The sequence below is a fragment of the Phacochoerus africanus genome, chromosome 2, assembly GCF_016906955.1.
Source record: "Phacochoerus africanus isolate WHEZ1 chromosome 2, ROS_Pafr_v1, whole genome shotgun sequence".
NCBI lineage: Eukaryota > Metazoa > Chordata > Mammalia > Artiodactyla > Suidae > Phacochoerus > Phacochoerus africanus.
Genome location: NC_062545.1, coordinates 102,683,941 through 102,700,923, shown reverse-complemented (window position 1 = coordinate 102,700,923; position 16,983 = coordinate 102,683,941). Strand labels below are relative to the sequence as shown.

General features: G+C 36.0%; 1 protein-coding gene across 3 annotated transcripts in view; it reads right to left on the bottom strand.

The window, feature by feature from the left end:
- Positions 1 to 16,983, bottom strand: part of SMAD4 (SMAD family member 4) — a 59,190-nt gene that overhangs the window by 15,351 nt on the left and 26,856 nt on the right. For all 3 annotated transcript variants that reach the window (XR_007132842.1, XM_047765149.1, XM_047765134.1), the window contains exons 6-10: positions 16,741 to 16,860; positions 16,528 to 16,644; positions 15,055 to 15,105; positions 6,610 to 6,793; positions 5,453 to 5,621 (exon numbers count right to left, since the gene is read on the bottom strand). Coding sequence is in view for 2 of the 3 variants with exons in the window: in XM_047765149.1 (XP_047621105.1) it covers positions 5,453 to 5,621; positions 6,610 to 6,793; positions 15,055 to 15,105; positions 16,528 to 16,644; positions 16,741 to 16,860 (641 nt within the window). In the remaining variant the exon portion in view is untranslated. The remainder of the gene's footprint in view (positions 1 to 5,452; positions 5,622 to 6,609; positions 6,794 to 15,054; positions 15,106 to 16,527; positions 16,645 to 16,740; positions 16,861 to 16,983) is intronic.

Genomic DNA, 16,983 nt, shown 5'->3' with positions numbered 1-16,983 from the left:
GGTGTAGGCCGGCAGCTACAGCTCCAATTTGACCCCCAGCTTGGAAACTTTCATATGCCAAAGATATGGCCCTAAAAAGACAAAAAAATAAATAAATAAATAAAAAGAAGCTATTTCTGATCATCATCCCTTGAGCTATTCAACAATTTACCTCTGCTTTCATTTAACTGTATTTCCTGTGGTTACTCTCACATAAGTTTATTACAAATGTATTACTTAATGATAGTGAGTGTTTTATAAAGACCACTGTCAACATCTTCAGGATATTCTCTTTTAACCTGGAGTCAAATTTTGGCAGTTTTCTTTTGTAAGGCTTTATTATAGCATTCTGAATCAAAACCAAGAAATAGTAACCTGGAAAGGGAAATAGATGATTGTGTTGGTATACTGGGCAAGACTGCATTAAGGACTTGCTACTGACCTGGAGGTAAAAATCATGCTATATAGTAATTGGGAATACATTTAAGTGGGGATCGTAATAGCCTTCAACCCAGCACAACTGTGGTTTAGAAGCCCTGACTGCCCCATCTCTAACATATAAGTATTCAAAACAAACCTGACTCAACATCATCAAAGAAATGCAAATCAAAACCCACCACAATGAGATGCCACTTCATACCCACGAGGATGGTTAAAATGGAAAAGACAGGAGTTCCCATCGTGGCTCAGTGGTTAACGAATCTGATTAGGAACCATGAGGTTGTGGGTTCGATCCCTGGCCTTGCTCAGTGGGTTAAGGCTCCAGCGTTGCTGTGAGCTGTGGTGTAGGCTGCAGACGTGGCTCGGATCCCGCGTTGCTGTGCCTCTGGCATAGGCCGGCAGCTATAGCTCCAATTCGACCCCTAGCCTGGGAACCTCCATATGCCACGGGAGTGGCCCTAGAAAAGGCAAAAAGACAAAAAAAATTTTAGAAAAAAGGAAAAAGATAATAAACACTCATGGGCCTGTAGAGAAGTCAGAACCGTCATACAGTGCTACCGGTAATATAAAATGGTACAGCCACTGTGGAAAAGTTTGGTTGTCATTTAAAAAGTTACACGTAGAGTTACTTTATAATCCTGCAGTTCCACTCCTGGGTATACATTCCAGAGAAATGAAGACATGTGTTCACATAAAAACTTGTACAAGAACATTTACAGAGTATTATTCACAACATGGCCAAAAAGCAGAAATATGTATGTCCATCAACTAATGAACAGATAAACAAAATGTGATATATGGAATATCATTCAGCCCTAAAAGGAAGTAGATATACGCTCTATGGATGAAGCTTGAAAGCACTATGTTTAGTGAAAGAAGCAACAGAAAGACCACATGATATGATTCCATTTATACAAATTGTGATAAGTAGGCAAATCTAGAGAGAGAAAAAGCAGATTAGTGGTTGTCTAGGGCTCGGGGAAATGGGGGTTTGGAGAATAATAGCTAAAGTGTACGAGGTTTCTTTCTAGATGATGAAAATGTTCTAAAATTGATTGTGGTGATGCTTGCACAACTCTAAACATACTAAAAAAACCCACTAAATTGTACCCTTTTATGGGTGATTTATATCTCAGTATCTCAATAAAGCTGTTAAAAAACTTGTGTCTAGGGGCTTAAGCAACAAAAAAAAGATTTTATTTGTGAAAGCAAAGAGCAATGCCACTTAGAATTCAAATATTTGCTTCACTTAAAGTTTGTAAAATGCATGATTTTCTTTAAATATAAGATGACCGCTATGTCATGAGAACAGCAGGGGGGAAAAAAAACATTATTGGAGAATAAAAAAAAATTTAGTCCTAGCTTCTTGATTTACAAAATTAAAGAATGGCTCTCCAAGCCTATGTTTTCCTCATTTTAATTAAAAAGGGAAAAACGTGTTTGTGTGTATGTATGTGCGTTGAGCGTTGGAGTATATTCCTTCATGTGGATTTCCCAACGTATGGGCATTCCTTCCAGGGGTTCATATTATCTGCACACAATATACCCTAGGAATGACATCTCTGGTGAGAATCTATATGGTAATCTAAATAGGAATACACAGATCTTTAGTTACTGCTGCCCAAAAAATTAGTAAATGAAGAAAATGCCAATGGTTAGATATAGGATATACTTGCAACTCTTTCTGCATAATAGGTAGACTTTTGAAGAATAACATACTTAGTAAACAGAAATAATTATTTTTAAATCTGAGTTAATACAACAAAAAACAGGATGTTTTTTACTTCACTAAAATGTCAGACAAGACAGTTATTTATTGTTCATGGCAAAAGTCTGAAGATTACTATGAAAATCTACTCATGATGGTGGCTTATCAAGTGATGACAAGACTCATACCATAGGGACTTTTTAAGAACCATTTGTACTAAAATAGAGAAAGTACATTATTTGACAATTCTCAAAATTAATCATATAAGATCTCACATTTTTTTAAGCTGAAATATTTTAAATAATACCCCATATCTGGAAATTTTAAATCTACAGTCTGGCACAAAGTATATATTCAACACTGAAGTCCTCTGTCCATTCACTTCAAATTGCACAAGAGACTTCCAGTCAAGATGGATATGTGTATAATCACCTTCTCTCTCCTCTCCAAACACATGCAAAGGCTAGAAAAAACTATTAAAAGCACGTATCTTCCAAGCCAATCATAAAATTTATGTGGAAACCCAAGGGGCTAGGAATAGCCAAAATAATCCTGAAAAATAACTATGCTGGAGAGCTCATACTCTCCAATTTCAAAACTTCTATAGGAAGCTACAGTAATCAAGACAGGGTAGTACTGTCACAAGGACAGATATATAGATCAACAAAACAGAACCAATGGTCAAAAAATAAACCTTTACCATTTAAAGGCAACTAAATTTCAACAAGAGTGTCAAGATAATTCAAGAAGGGAAAGAACAGTCTTTTGAACAAATGGTTGCTGGAACAACTGGTTATGCAAAAGAACAAAAAGGATCCTTTCCTTATACCATATACAAAAATTAACTTAAAATAGACCTAAATGTAAGAGCAAAAACTATAAAATCCTTAGAAAAATACACAGGAGTAAATCTTCATAGCCTCAGATAAGGCAATGGTTTCTTAGATATGATACCAAAAGCACAAGCAACCAAATAGACTACATCAAAATTAAAAACTTTGGAGCTGTAAATCACTATAATGAAAAAAGTGAAAGACAAGCCAAAGAATGGAAGAAAATATTTGCAAATCATGTATCTGATAAAGGACTGACATATAACGAAGTCTTACAACAATAAAAAGACAAAAAAAACCCAATTAAAAACATGGGCAAAAGGTCTGAATAGACATTTCTCCAAAGATATACAAATGGCCAGTAAACACATGAAAAGAAGTTAAACATTATTCACCATTAGGGAAATGCAAATCAAACCCACAATGAGATAGATTACCACTTCATTTCCACAAGACGGACAAAAAAGCAAGTGCTGATGAGAATATAGAAAAATTAGGAGTTCCCATTGTGGCGCAGTGGTTAACAAATCCGACTAGGAACCATGAGGTTGCGGGTTCGATCCCTGCCCTTGCTCAGAGGGTTAAGGATCCGGCGTTGCCGTGAGCTGTGGTGTAGGTTGCAGACGTGGCTCGGATCCCGTGTTGCTGTGGCTCTGGTGTAGGCCGGAGGCTACAGCTCCAATTTGACCCCTAGCCTGGGAACCTCCATATGCCACGAGAGCGGCCCAAGAAACAGCAAAAAGACAAAAAAAAAAAAAGAAAAATTAAAACACCCTCTCTCTATATATATCTATGTATATGTGTGTGTGTATATGTGTTGTAGCAATATATGTATATATATACCTGGTAGAAATATAAAATGGAACTGCCATTTTGGAAAACAGTCTGGCAGTCCCTCAAAAAGTTAAACATAGCATTATCTTATGATCCAGCAACTCCACTCCTAGGTATATATCCAGAAAATGAAAAAAATACATCTACCTAAAAACTTGTACATGAATGTTTATAGCAGCATTTTTCATAATAGCCAAAAAGTAGAAACAACCCAGATGTCCATCAACTGATGATGGATAAACAAAATCCATAGTGGAGAGCAGGGACTAAAGACAGAAGGTACTTGGGGTGCCAACACCAAAAAGTTAAGGTATAGAGAACAGGAATTTGACTTCTCAGGGTTGATATGGAAAGAGGGAATGGACAGGCTCTCTGAGGGCTACACCCACCCATGAGTCAAGTGCTGGCAAAACAGTTTGACAATTCAGAAATGCATCTAAGAATAAAATTCTTGTCCATGGGACAGGTAAGCATCAGAGAAATCTATGCGAAAGGAATTAAGCCTTGAGCATACCTGGGGATTGGATCTCAATTTCCTCTAGGGACAAAATTCCTCTACCTCCTAAACATAAGAATGTGGCTCCTAAGGTGCCAGACTAAGGCAAAACCGGCCTTAGTTACAGGGAGAAGCAATGACAGGGAGGAAAAAATAAAAAATAAAATGAATTCTCTTGAGACAAACTTGCCAAGAAGTGTACGCAGCATATAAGGAAACCCAGCACCATTTAAAAATAATAACAAAGCACAAACAACTAAAATTCCTTGTGGAAAAATTGGAAAACACAAATAAAGACAGTTGTATTTGTGTGCTAAGCAATTTCCTGGGCACAAGTGATGAGGTAAAGCTAATTCCATTAACAGTAGTTAACAATAAAGATATTTAGGATGACTGTGAAAAATCCAAAATTAGAGGACTTCCTTGGTGGCACAGTGGGTTAAGGATCCAGCATCCGGTTACTACTGTGGTGTTTTGACCCCTGGCCTAGGAACTTCTGCAGGTCATGGGTATGGCCAACAACAAAAAAAGAGGCAATTCTGTGGCCCTTATTATTAAAAAACAAAACAACACTGAAATTAGAAATACATTTAGGCTAATTACAACTATCTCTTTCAAAAATGTTGTATGTTTTAAACTAAAACTGAAATAGGCTGAACATATAATTAATGAAAAATACCTCAGGCTTAATTTGCAAAATGATATAGTAAATAAAACTCATTTAATGTACAAAATAATCTTTAAAAGCCTGGTGATGGAGAATTTTTCATTTCTCAGTTCTTAATTTGAAAAGCTATTACTTTTAGAATTCCCTTCCATAAAATTCTGAAGATTGGCTAAGATGAAATTCCAGACCCTAATTTTTACATATTTTATATCAAAGGAATACAAGTTTGGAATTCACTCAATATTCTCAAGAGCCCGTATGTTACTCTAAAACATTTAACAAATTTCCCAATAAAACAACAGGGATAAATGCAACCACAAAATTAGGTAATCAATCATGCCAATATAAGTTCGCAGTAAATATATTTTCTATACAAACATAATTTCTGATCATTTAATACCCAAAAAACTATTTTTACACTCTTGCCCACCTCCATTTCACATCTTTAAACAACAAATAGAGCTTCCCAAGTCTAAAATAAAATTGCAACTAACCTTTATATATGCACTTGGATAAATCTTATGAACAGCATCTCCAGGTGCACGCCCAGCTTCTCTGTCTAAGTAGTAGCTCTGTACAAAGACTGCATGGTCACTAAGGCACCTGACCCAAACATCACCTTCACCTTTACATTCCAACTGCACACCTTTGCCTATGTGCAACCTTAGAAAGGAAAAAGGAATCACATTTCATTTTGATAAGTACTTTAAAAATAAATTTTGGCTCAGATTATATAGTATATCCAATAGTGAAAAATTTTAAAGCATAAATGACATTATATAATACCAAAACCAAAAGACAGCCACTGTTAATATTTTTATGTTTCTTTTTAAAAATATCTTATTTATATATATAATAATGATAAGCATGCATATAATGCTCATTATGCGTCAGGAACATGTAACATACATTCTCACTTACCCCTCACAATTCAATTAAAATTGATTTAAAAATTCAGTTAAAAAAACTTGTAAAAAAAATTCAGTTAATCACATGAACCAAATTTGAAGTGCTCAATAGCTACATGTGGCTAATAGCTATTATACTGGACAGCACAGATATAAATCATTTCCTTCACTGCAGATAATTCTATTAGATAGCACTGGCTTGGAGAGTACATAATTTGCCAATGTCACACAGCTAGTGATAGAGCCAAGATTATGTGTGTATGCATACACATACATTTCCTTAAAGAGATGAGATGACATAGTACCTAAAATTGTGTATATTTTCCTGTAATACTTCATCTTAAGTTTATATTTGATTATATAAAATTTAATTTTTTAATGACTGTGAAAAATGAAAGTTTAAGATTTATGTAACTATTTCCCTTTTATTATCAGTCTTCCATTATAAATAATACTTGCAGAAACATGTCTTTATGTTATTTGAATAAATTTGTAGAAATATACAGAGGAAACAAAAACTATTCAAAACACAGAAAACTCATTAACTTAAAAAAAGACCATATTTCATCATATTCTAAATAATAAACATCTACAATTAAAATGCTTACAAATTCTGAATTTTCAAGATAATCTTTTTTCAATCTATATTTAAAACATAATTTACATTGAAAAATATAACTCTGAATAAAAGATAATGTACTATGTTCAATTTTTAAAATAACTAATGACTGTCCAATCAATACCTTGCTCTCTCAATGGCTTCTGTCCTGTGGACATTGGAGAGTTGACCCAAGCAAAAGCGATCTCCTCCAGAAGGGTCTACATATCCATCGACAGTAACAATAGGACAGCTTGAAGGAACCTTAAACGTCTCTCCTACTTGAACATCCATTTCAAAGTAGGCAATGGAACACCAATACTCAGGAGCTATAGGAGATAAATGGGAGAGACAGCCACTCATGTGAGAAAGACATAAGCCTTTCACTTTCATTCCATATGGCAAAGGTTCTCCTAAAGACTGAAGGTAAAGGAAAGCACCCAAAAAAATTTTATTAAAATGACAATGCATTATAAAGTAGGCATTTCCCTGTATTCTATTCTTCAGCTTAGTATGTAGCTTTTTGGGGGGTGGGGGGTGGCGCTACACCAGCAGCATATGGAAGTTCCCGGGCCAGGGATTAAATCTGAGCTGCAGCTGCAACCTACACTAGCAGCAACATCAGATCCTTAATCCACTGTGCCACAGCAGGAACTCCAGTATCTAGCATTCTTGAAACTCTAATGTCATTTTGAAAATCTGGAATTTGGCTTTTACCTGAAAAGTACCCAATCAACAGGGAATTTAAGGAACACAAGTATGTTACATTCCCATTTTTTAAGAGGAAAAAAACATACTTTTGGTTACAACGTATGGAGATTTACTGCCATATTTATATGTTGAATCAAAATATTTTATATTAACAGAAAAGCATGTCTGAAGTAAAATCTTATGCATTTTCAACACCTGTAAACTATAAATCAGAATATTAAATATTTACTATAAAGAAAATATGACCATAGCCCTTTTTGATACACTTATTAATAATGACTCTTAATCAGGTTTGTCATAAGTTTGACATGCACAGCGTCTTAGAAAAATACTGTTTAACCTGAACACCTTTTTAAAAAATGCCTACTTGATTTATATGTATCTAAAGGATGTTAGGTAATTATATTTGGAAAACTTTTTTTTGCTTTTTAAGGCCACACTCGCAGCATAGGGGTTGAATCACAGCTGTAGCCACCAGCCACAGCCACAGCCATGTAGGATGTGAGTGTGTCTGTGACCTACATGACAGCTCACAGCAACACCAGATTCTTAACCCACTGATCGAGGCCAGAGACTGAACCTGAATCCTCATGGATACTAGTCAGATTCATTTCCACTGCACCACAATAGGAACTCCTGGAAAACATTTAATGCATTAATCTTAAACTGAAAACTCAGGTAGACAGTCTTACAAAAAAAGACATTGCTTTATGTTATAGCAACAGCTTTGGTCCCATCTTTAATTGAAAAATATTTATCTGTATAAAACACATTTTTGGATAAATAAATATATCTATATTTGTATCTCTACAGAAAAGCTCTAAAAAACATTTGAATAAAATTTCTGGTTCCCTTTTCTATAATTATCCTTTAAAATATTTATAGTTCTATTTGGGTTTTTGTTGTCTTTACAGAATGTGTATGACTCCTTTTTTGAGGTTCATATCTTGCTCCCCACTTCTTACTTTGTCACGAGCTAATGTTTGCACCATTTCTACTATAAAAGTTGCAGACCTAGTACGTCTGCAGTTTAGTAAGTTACCATCCTGGTAGAAAGCTGTACTTTCTGTTTTCAGCTGTTTACCTACTTCTTGGAAAAAGTAGTAGCTCTCTGTAGCATCATGGAGTTTCAATGGAACCAAATCTCTGCCATTAAAAACTGGCATTATATTGAACTACACATTGAGAAATCAATCAGAATAAAATTTTTACTTTCAAAAAAAAAGAACACAAGTAATTAGAATAATTTTACCAGGCTGTTTCATCTGATTGCTCATAGTATTATCTATGTAGTTTGAACATTTTTTTTTTTAGAACACAATGATTCTAATACACATTCCAGGAAACTGTTTATATTTTTTTAATATGCATAAAAGTATTTTTTTTCCTTTTTTTGGGGGGGGGGGTCTTTTTAGAGCTGAATCCTCAGCACACAGAGGTTTCCAGGCTAGGGGTTGAATCAGACCTGCAGCTGCTGGCCTGCGCCACAGCCACAGCAACATGGGATCTGAGCTGCGTCTGCAACCTACTACACCACAGCCACCACAGTTCATGGCCAACACCAGATCCTTAACCCACTGAGAGAGGCCAGGGACGAACCCGCAACCTCATAGTTACTAGCTGGATTTGTTTCTGCTGCGCCACAACAGGAACTCCTAAGAAGTATTAATAAGACAGACCATATTAAGACTGGGTGGTTCAAAAACTTAAATATTTTGCCACACAGAACAATTAACTAATAACAAAACTTCTTTAAATATTTTTTATTATTACAGAAACTAATGATATACTAGTCTTCTTAAAATGCTAGTTTTGAAATATTTATGAAGCTGTTCCTTACAGTAAAATTCTTTATTAAAGGCATCACATGCTACGGAAAAGAAGCTTCAGCAAACGTAACAGGCAGGTATACTGGTTGAAATTAAAACTAAAGCGGCTGTCCAAGACAACAATTACCCAATGTTTTGGCAGTAAAAAACAGTAACAGCACTTTTTTTTTTTAAGCTCACCACATTTATTAATGAATGTAGTTTATTTTTAATTTTTTTTTTGTCTTTTGTCTTAGGGACACACTCATGGCATGTGGAGGTTCCCAGGCTAGGGGTTGAATCAGAGCTTTAGCTGCCGGCCTACACCACAGCCACAGCAACTCGGGATCCGAGCTATATCTTCGACCTATACCACAGGTCATGGCAACGCCGGATCCTTAACCCAGTGAACGAGGCCAGGGATTGAACCTGCATCCTCATGTATACTAGTCAGGTTCGTTAACCACTGAGCCACTATGGGAACTCTAGTAACAGCACTTTTAAAAATGCTCTTTAATACCCTAAAGTCATGAATTTTTTTTTCTTTTTTCTTTTTTTTTTGTCTTTTTGTCTTTTAGGGCCGCACCTGCGGCATGTGGAAGTTCCCAGGTTAGGAGTCTATTCAGAGCTGTAGCCTCTGGCCTACGCCACAGCCACAGCAACGTGGGATCGGAGCCATGTCTGCGACCCACACCACAGCTCACGGCAACGCTGGATCCTGAATCCACGGAGCGAGGCCAGGGATCGAACCTACAACCTTATGGTTCCTAGTCATATTCGTTTCTGCTGCGCCACAAAGGGAACTCCTGAATGTTTTCAATGCTGGTTAAAAAAAAATGAGGTCTAGGTACATACATTTCCTAGTTCATAGTGGAAAACACTAGAAGTAAAGTTCAATGGCAAGCAATCTTTTATCCATGAGAATCAACTGAGGGGGAAAAGGGAGTTGATAATATTCATGTTTAAATAAGAAAAATATACTTTTATCATTATAAACTACAACATCACAACTACACTTAACCTTACTTTATTATTTCCCAGTCACCAAAGAGGTTTTTTGGGTTTTTTTTTTTAGGGCCATACTCATGGCATACAGAGATTTCCAGGCTAGGGGCTGAATCAGAGCTGCAGCTGCCAGACTACGCCACAGCCACAGCAATACCAGATCCAAGCCGAGTCTGCAACCTACACCACAGCTCATGGCAATGCCAGATCCTTAACCCACTGAGGGAGGCCAGGGATCAAACCTGTGTCCTCAGGGATACTGGTCAGATTCGTTTCTGCTGAGCCACGATGGGAACTCCCACCAAAGAGGTTTTTGTTTGCCTAATATTTCAGACAGCATATAACAATGATGGTTACATAAAGCTGCATCTCTGCAGCTTCGAAAATTAAAACTGGCATCAGAGCTGCACCACAGACCAGAGATGAAAAACAACCATCGAATTAACGATTAATAAGGCCCAGGAAAGCAGGAGGAAGAGGGTTACTATCTGTGAGGAAAGAGGGGGCTAGAGGTAACCTAAGAGGTAATCCAGAGAATTTGGTGGTATTGGGATACAAAATACCACATGAAAAACTTTTCTAGTCCATTCTGAGTCTGCTATATGGCCAGGAGGGAACATTCTTATTTTTAAAACAGAAGATAATAGGAAACACTCACTAAGCCTTTGTGGATCTCTCTTTGCTCTTTTGCTCCAACGACTATATGCCATATAAGTGACCAGTCTGCAGCTTCTCCAAACCAGCATCAACAGCAAGACAGATCAGTTACAAGAGAGCTTTTTTAATGTCTCAATTTATTGGAAAAGGAATAGGATTGTTTTTGCTGACACTGCTATTTTTAGTTTCTTGTTCTTTAAATTAGTGAGGTTGAATTGGTCTCATGAAATCTATGGGCTGCTCATCACTGACCAAAGGAAAGATTTTAAATGAGTTAACAACATGAATCTTTTTTAAGAATGTAAAAACTCAGCTAAGTATTTTTTGTGTTGGGGAAATGTATTACAAAACAGCTTTATCAAAAAACTTGTTCTATTATATTAGAAATATAAGTCTCCGAGATATTATCTTTAATTTGTGAAACAAAGTCATTCAAGAAAAGTTAAAAATTTGGCAATATATCTAAATGACTCATTACAAATTATTTATTTTATTATTTAGATCTGAATGAGATGCCCTATGAAAATATTTTATGAACACCTAAAGGAACTCTCTTAAATGGTGGATAGTTCAAAAGGACCACAACACAACCTGAGTCACTGAGAAAACTCTTCACTTGAATTTTCAATCAGGGATCAAACCCAAATCCTCATGGATACTAGTCGGGTTCTTAACCTCCTGAGCCACAAAAGGAACTCTGTATACTGATTATTTTCATTTCCAACAAATTATATTACCTATATTTCCTGGGGCATATACGCAACTATATTAAAAAATACTTCCTCAAAATAGATATATATTATTGATGACTTCTAGTTATTAAAAGTTTTACATACTCATAGGAATTCCCATCCTGGCTCAGTGGTTAACGAATCTGACTAGGAACCATGAGGTTGTGGGTTTGATCCCTGGACTTGCTCAGAGGGTTAAGGATCCAGCGTTGCCATGAGCTGTGGTGTAGGCTGCAGACGCAGCTCAGATCCCACGTTGCTGTGGCTGTGGCACAGGCCGGCAGCTACAGTTTTGATTAGACCCCTAGCCTGGGAACCTCCATGTGCAATGACTGAAGCTGTAGAAAAGACAAAAAAAAAATTTACATACTCATAGATATATGCATATATCCTGTCTAAAATAGTCCTAGGTCAGTAGCAGAGTATTTTAGTTAACTCTTTTTTTTTTTTTATTTGGCTATGCCTGTGGCCAGCACAAGTTCCCTAGTCAGGAATTGAATTTGAGCCACAGCAGTGACAAGTCCTTAACTGCTAGGCCACCAGGGAACTCCAGCATTTCTTAATCAAACCTTAAGGGGCTGCATTAACCACACACCTAATACAAAGTATTTTTACTTTGGTTTCCTCTTCTATTCATTCATAAAGCAAGGATAGCAAATATGTAAACAACTAACTAGGATTTATATAGGAGAGGACACAAGGGATTAGGAAAGGCTTTACCACAGTAGTATACTTGGGATGGATTGTAAAAAGAGGATAGGGGTGGAAGGTATGGGCATCAGGCCCCAAAGATTCTCACCTCCTCATATTCACATTCGTGTACGGTCTCCTCTCCATAAAATAGGATTTTGCAAAAATAAAGATGTGACTTAAGATGTTAAGTCTTAAAAGACCCCAGGGCTCTGTCTTGCTTTCTCCTCATCACTCAACTTTGGAGAAAGCAAGCTTCATATGAAGACACTCAAAAAACTCTACTAGGAGGTCCATGCAGAGAGAACTGGCGCTTCCTGCCAATAATAACACTAAGTTGACAGGTATGTGGATAAGCCATCCTCAAAGTGAATTCTCCAATCCCAGAAAAGCTTTCAGATGATAGCAGCCTGAGCCAACAACTTGATTGCAATCTCATGAAACTTAGAGCCTGAAGAAACAGATAAGTAATACAGAGCATGTGACACATCTGGCAGAAAATACCATGTGCCAAAAAAAAAAAAAGCAGAAAGTGATGCTATAGTTGAACAGGCTTGGGTAGGCAGTTTAAGATGGTTAAAGAATGAAGAGATGAGGCTAGAGGAATATGCAGGGTCCAGGATTAGACTCTTTTCTGCTCAGCTGAGGAATTCGAACTTTAACCAAATAGACTAAACAAAAGTATGGAAATCAATGCAAGTTCTTTAACAGAAAAATAACATAACTATATTTAAATTTTAGAAGAAATACTGAGGAGCAGCAGAGAATAAAAGGTGGGAAGCAGGGCACCATGACTGGAAGCTGTCCTATTAGGGAGTTCAGTTAGAACATACTCTTAACTGTACAAGAGAAGAAATGAAGAACAGTCGTGAGGTAAAACTCCTGGGGCCCATCAGTATTAACAGCCAGAATTCACATCCATCTGGGTTCCAAAAAGCTGACTCTGTTAAAGGTATATGCACAGAGCTGATCCCCTCCTACAGTCACTTGGACAAAGGTCTCCAGCATTAAATCACTTCCCATTCTACTCAAAGACAAAGGCTTTAATGTCAATGCAAAGTGCTACAGATACTTATCCTCATAATTAGTTAATGCTACTCCCTAACCAGGAGGAGCTATTAAGTATCAACATCAGTTCTACCACAAGAAAAAAGTAAATCCAAACTTGAGTCCAAATAATTAGCTAAATGCCACCATTCCCAAACCCACTCCACCAATTCATCCAGGTTAGGACTCCCTTCTGAGCCCTGATTATTCTCACTCCTGTAGACCACCTTCTACCAAACCAGAAGAACACTGAGACAGCCCCACCTCGAATTTGCCAGGGGCCCCTACTGACTCTCAATGATGCTGCCTTGAAGCCAATAAAATTCATTCTTAAGACTCTAAGATTTCCCCCATCACAATATTTATTAACAGAAATTAAGATTGTGATAACAATTTCATTTATATAATTTCAAAAAACAATAAAACCAAACTACTAAACTGATTGTTTCGGATGTACTCATCATTTTCAAAGAACAAAACAACAAAATCCATAAAAAGCAAGATAGTGGTTACCTCTGAGGGAGGAGAGGAAAAGTTTTTGATTGGGACAAAATACATGGAGTTGAAAAGTTTCCAGGGATGCTGCAAAGTTTTAATTATAAGTCTGAATGGTGGTTATGCAGGTGTTGGCTTTGATGTTATTGATTATATTGTATGTATACTTGTTTTATGTACTTTCAGTTTATTACATTACTCAGCAAGACCCACAAAAAATGTTTAAAACCACAAAAATATGCAAATAACATACAGAAAATCCCCTAAAAAGAATAATTTAACTCATATACACGTATGGTAAAAACAAAATGTTTCTGTCCCACAGAATCATTTTTCTCCTTATCAAAACAAATACTTGCCTCCCAAATCAGCAAAAGTTAAAGTACCATATATACTACTGGTGAGCATGGTGAAACCGGTTCTCACACTCTGATACGATCACTAAAGCAATCTGGCCTAAGCTGAAATATGAGAATTACTGTAAGCATAAAGATCTTACCCTCGATGCTTTTTTATTTTTTTTATTTTTTCCTTTTTGGGGCCCCACCTGTGGCATATGAAGTTCCCAGGCTAGGGGTCAAATCAGAGCTACAGCTGCCAACCTACGCCACAGTCATAGCAATGCGGGATCCAAACCACGTCTGTGACCTACACCACAGCTCACGGCAATGCCAGATCCTTGACCTACTGAGCAAGCCCAGGGATCAAACCCACAACCTCATGGTTTCTAGTCGGTTCCGCTGTGCCACAACGGGAACTCCAACAATTTTTTTAATTGGGGGGCTATTAAAGTGATGAATTGAAATTATATGTTTACATATTTTTAAGCTAAGAAAAACAGATATAAAAGGATGGTGGGAAGAAAAATAAGTCAAAATCCTATGTTTCTGTTGAGAAACCTTCAATATTTTCTTTTATTTCCAAATTTTGTTTTATTACTTCTATAGTTTAAATCCACCTAGCTATTTAATCTGCTCTTTGAACATAATGCAAATAGTTTCTCAATTCCAGTTAACCAGAGATTCCTGAATCTATCTTCTAAGACAGATACAGTGAATTATTTTTCTGTTCCGCATCTACTTCAGATTCTTCTCCAGCTTTTTAAGCTAAAGTTTTACAGCTATTCTATCTTGAAAGCTAGTTTTCATCTACTGCATATTTATGTATTAAAAGAGTTTAAAACCGGCATATTGGTGCTTTATATTTTAGCTGAAAATATAGTTCTTATCTTTTCTTTCAGAGACAATGAAAAAGAATCAAATATAGACAGTTTATGTGTGACTATATTGTTTACCTGTAAGCTATTAAGTAATGTCATAATGAATATTATACTTATCTGAAAAGTTAAATTACCCTGCAATTGTATTAAAACTTCTGTGTGTATGTATGTTTCAATTACCACAAAGAAAAGTTATATACAGGGAATATATTTTGAAATGTACTTACCAGGATGATTAGAAATTGGAGGCTGGAATGCAAGCTCATTGTGAACTGGCCCTAAAGAAAAGACAATAAAAATCCATTTTTATTTATTAAAAGTTTTCCAATGCTAAAACTTTTAATAAATCTTAATCATACTGTAGAAATTGTTTAGATCAAGCTTATGCAATGTTCAAAAACATAACAGCTTAATATACTTTATAATTATAAAAAGCAAATACTCTTGAATTACTTTTCAGACAGTTAACAGCTAACATTACAGTGCTATATGCCAAGTGCTGTTAAACAATTTACAACAGTTGCATGTGCAAAACTTAATGTAAATTATAAGTGAATTATTTACTTAACATGTAATATAACATAATGTAATATATAATACTAATTCAAACTGTTAGGTCCACTTTAAAATAAGTATTCATGAGTTACCAAATTAGGAATATTTACATAATGGAACAGTAGCTAACATAACTGAGAGATTATTATCTGTTAAGACATTGTGCTCAACACTTCACATGAATTATTACATTTACTTCATACAGCATCCCTTGAGATAGATACTACTATTATTACCCTTAAGGCTTAGGAAGGTTAAATAACTTGCTAATTGTCACATAGCCAGTTAAGGGTCCAAACTCAGCACCCTTAACAACTATGCTGGCCCAGGCAGCCATTAAAAATTACATTCTCTCAGACATGGAAAAATAGTAACATAACTGTAAAATAGCAGGATACAACAACATATACACAATATGATCTCTTCTTCCCCCCAAATTTATATATACCCATTTATATGACTGGAAGGAAAATGTGAAAAAAATACTGGAAGTGGCTATCTCTGGGTACTAGAATTCTGGGTAACTTTTATTTTGTTTACTATTTTGTGTATTTTCCAAGTTTCCCTTGGTGCTATTATTCTTACAATGGAGGAAAAGGAATTTAATATATATGAAAGATTTACACTCTTCATTTTACTAAGCCAAATGAACAATGTTCCTATTCTGCTTGAAACTACAAGGTATACTTATCAGTAGGGCATCCCTCACAATCAAGCCTGCACAGAGGAGTAATGACAGATTCAACATCTGAGCGTCTATGGTATGCTGAATACTATGGCAAGGGAAACCTTGAGATCTTATTAACACTCAAGGAGTTTCAATCCAGTTAGGGTGGATGTACAGATAAACATGAGATCTAAGAATATACACAAAGCAAACAAACAAATGAATGGCAATCCATGTGGAGATAATGAAACATCAGCAAGCAAAGGAAAGTATTTCATAAACAGCAATTCTCTAAAACAAAGGTATGATAACATAATTATGAAAAATACTGTTTACAAAAAATACTGAAAAGCACTAATCATTTAACAAAACTAAATTGTAAGATGAATAAAAGATGTAAAAATATTAAAAAAAAAAAAAAGAAAGAAAACAAAGTTCTCAAAAAGAAAAGGCCCTTACAACAAAAACAAGAGCTTACAGTAATGTCCGGGATGGGGCGGCATAGGTGGGTGGTGCTGAAGATGGCCGTTTTGGTGGTGAGGCAAATTAGGTGGGTATGGTGCAGTCCTACTTCCAGTCCAGGTGGTAGTGCTGTCTAAAAATTAAGGCCCACATGGATTAATTTGCTTTTATAAAATCTGCCTATTTTTTTTCTTAACTACTTAAAAGACTTTAAAAAGCATGTACATACTATGGTGGTAAGTAGCTGGCTGACCAGTAAATCCATTCTGCTGCTGTCCTGGCTGAGGCCCTGAAGCTATCTGCAACAATCCTTCACTATGGCTGCCTGCTAGTATACTGGCAGGCTGACCTAGAGGAACAAGAAAACATTAATATGGTACATTTATAGATGCAATCCTATGGTTTTAGACAGGAAATGAAGGATCAGTTATATCTGATAGTCGTAATTATAAAGATGAGCAAAAAATGTAAC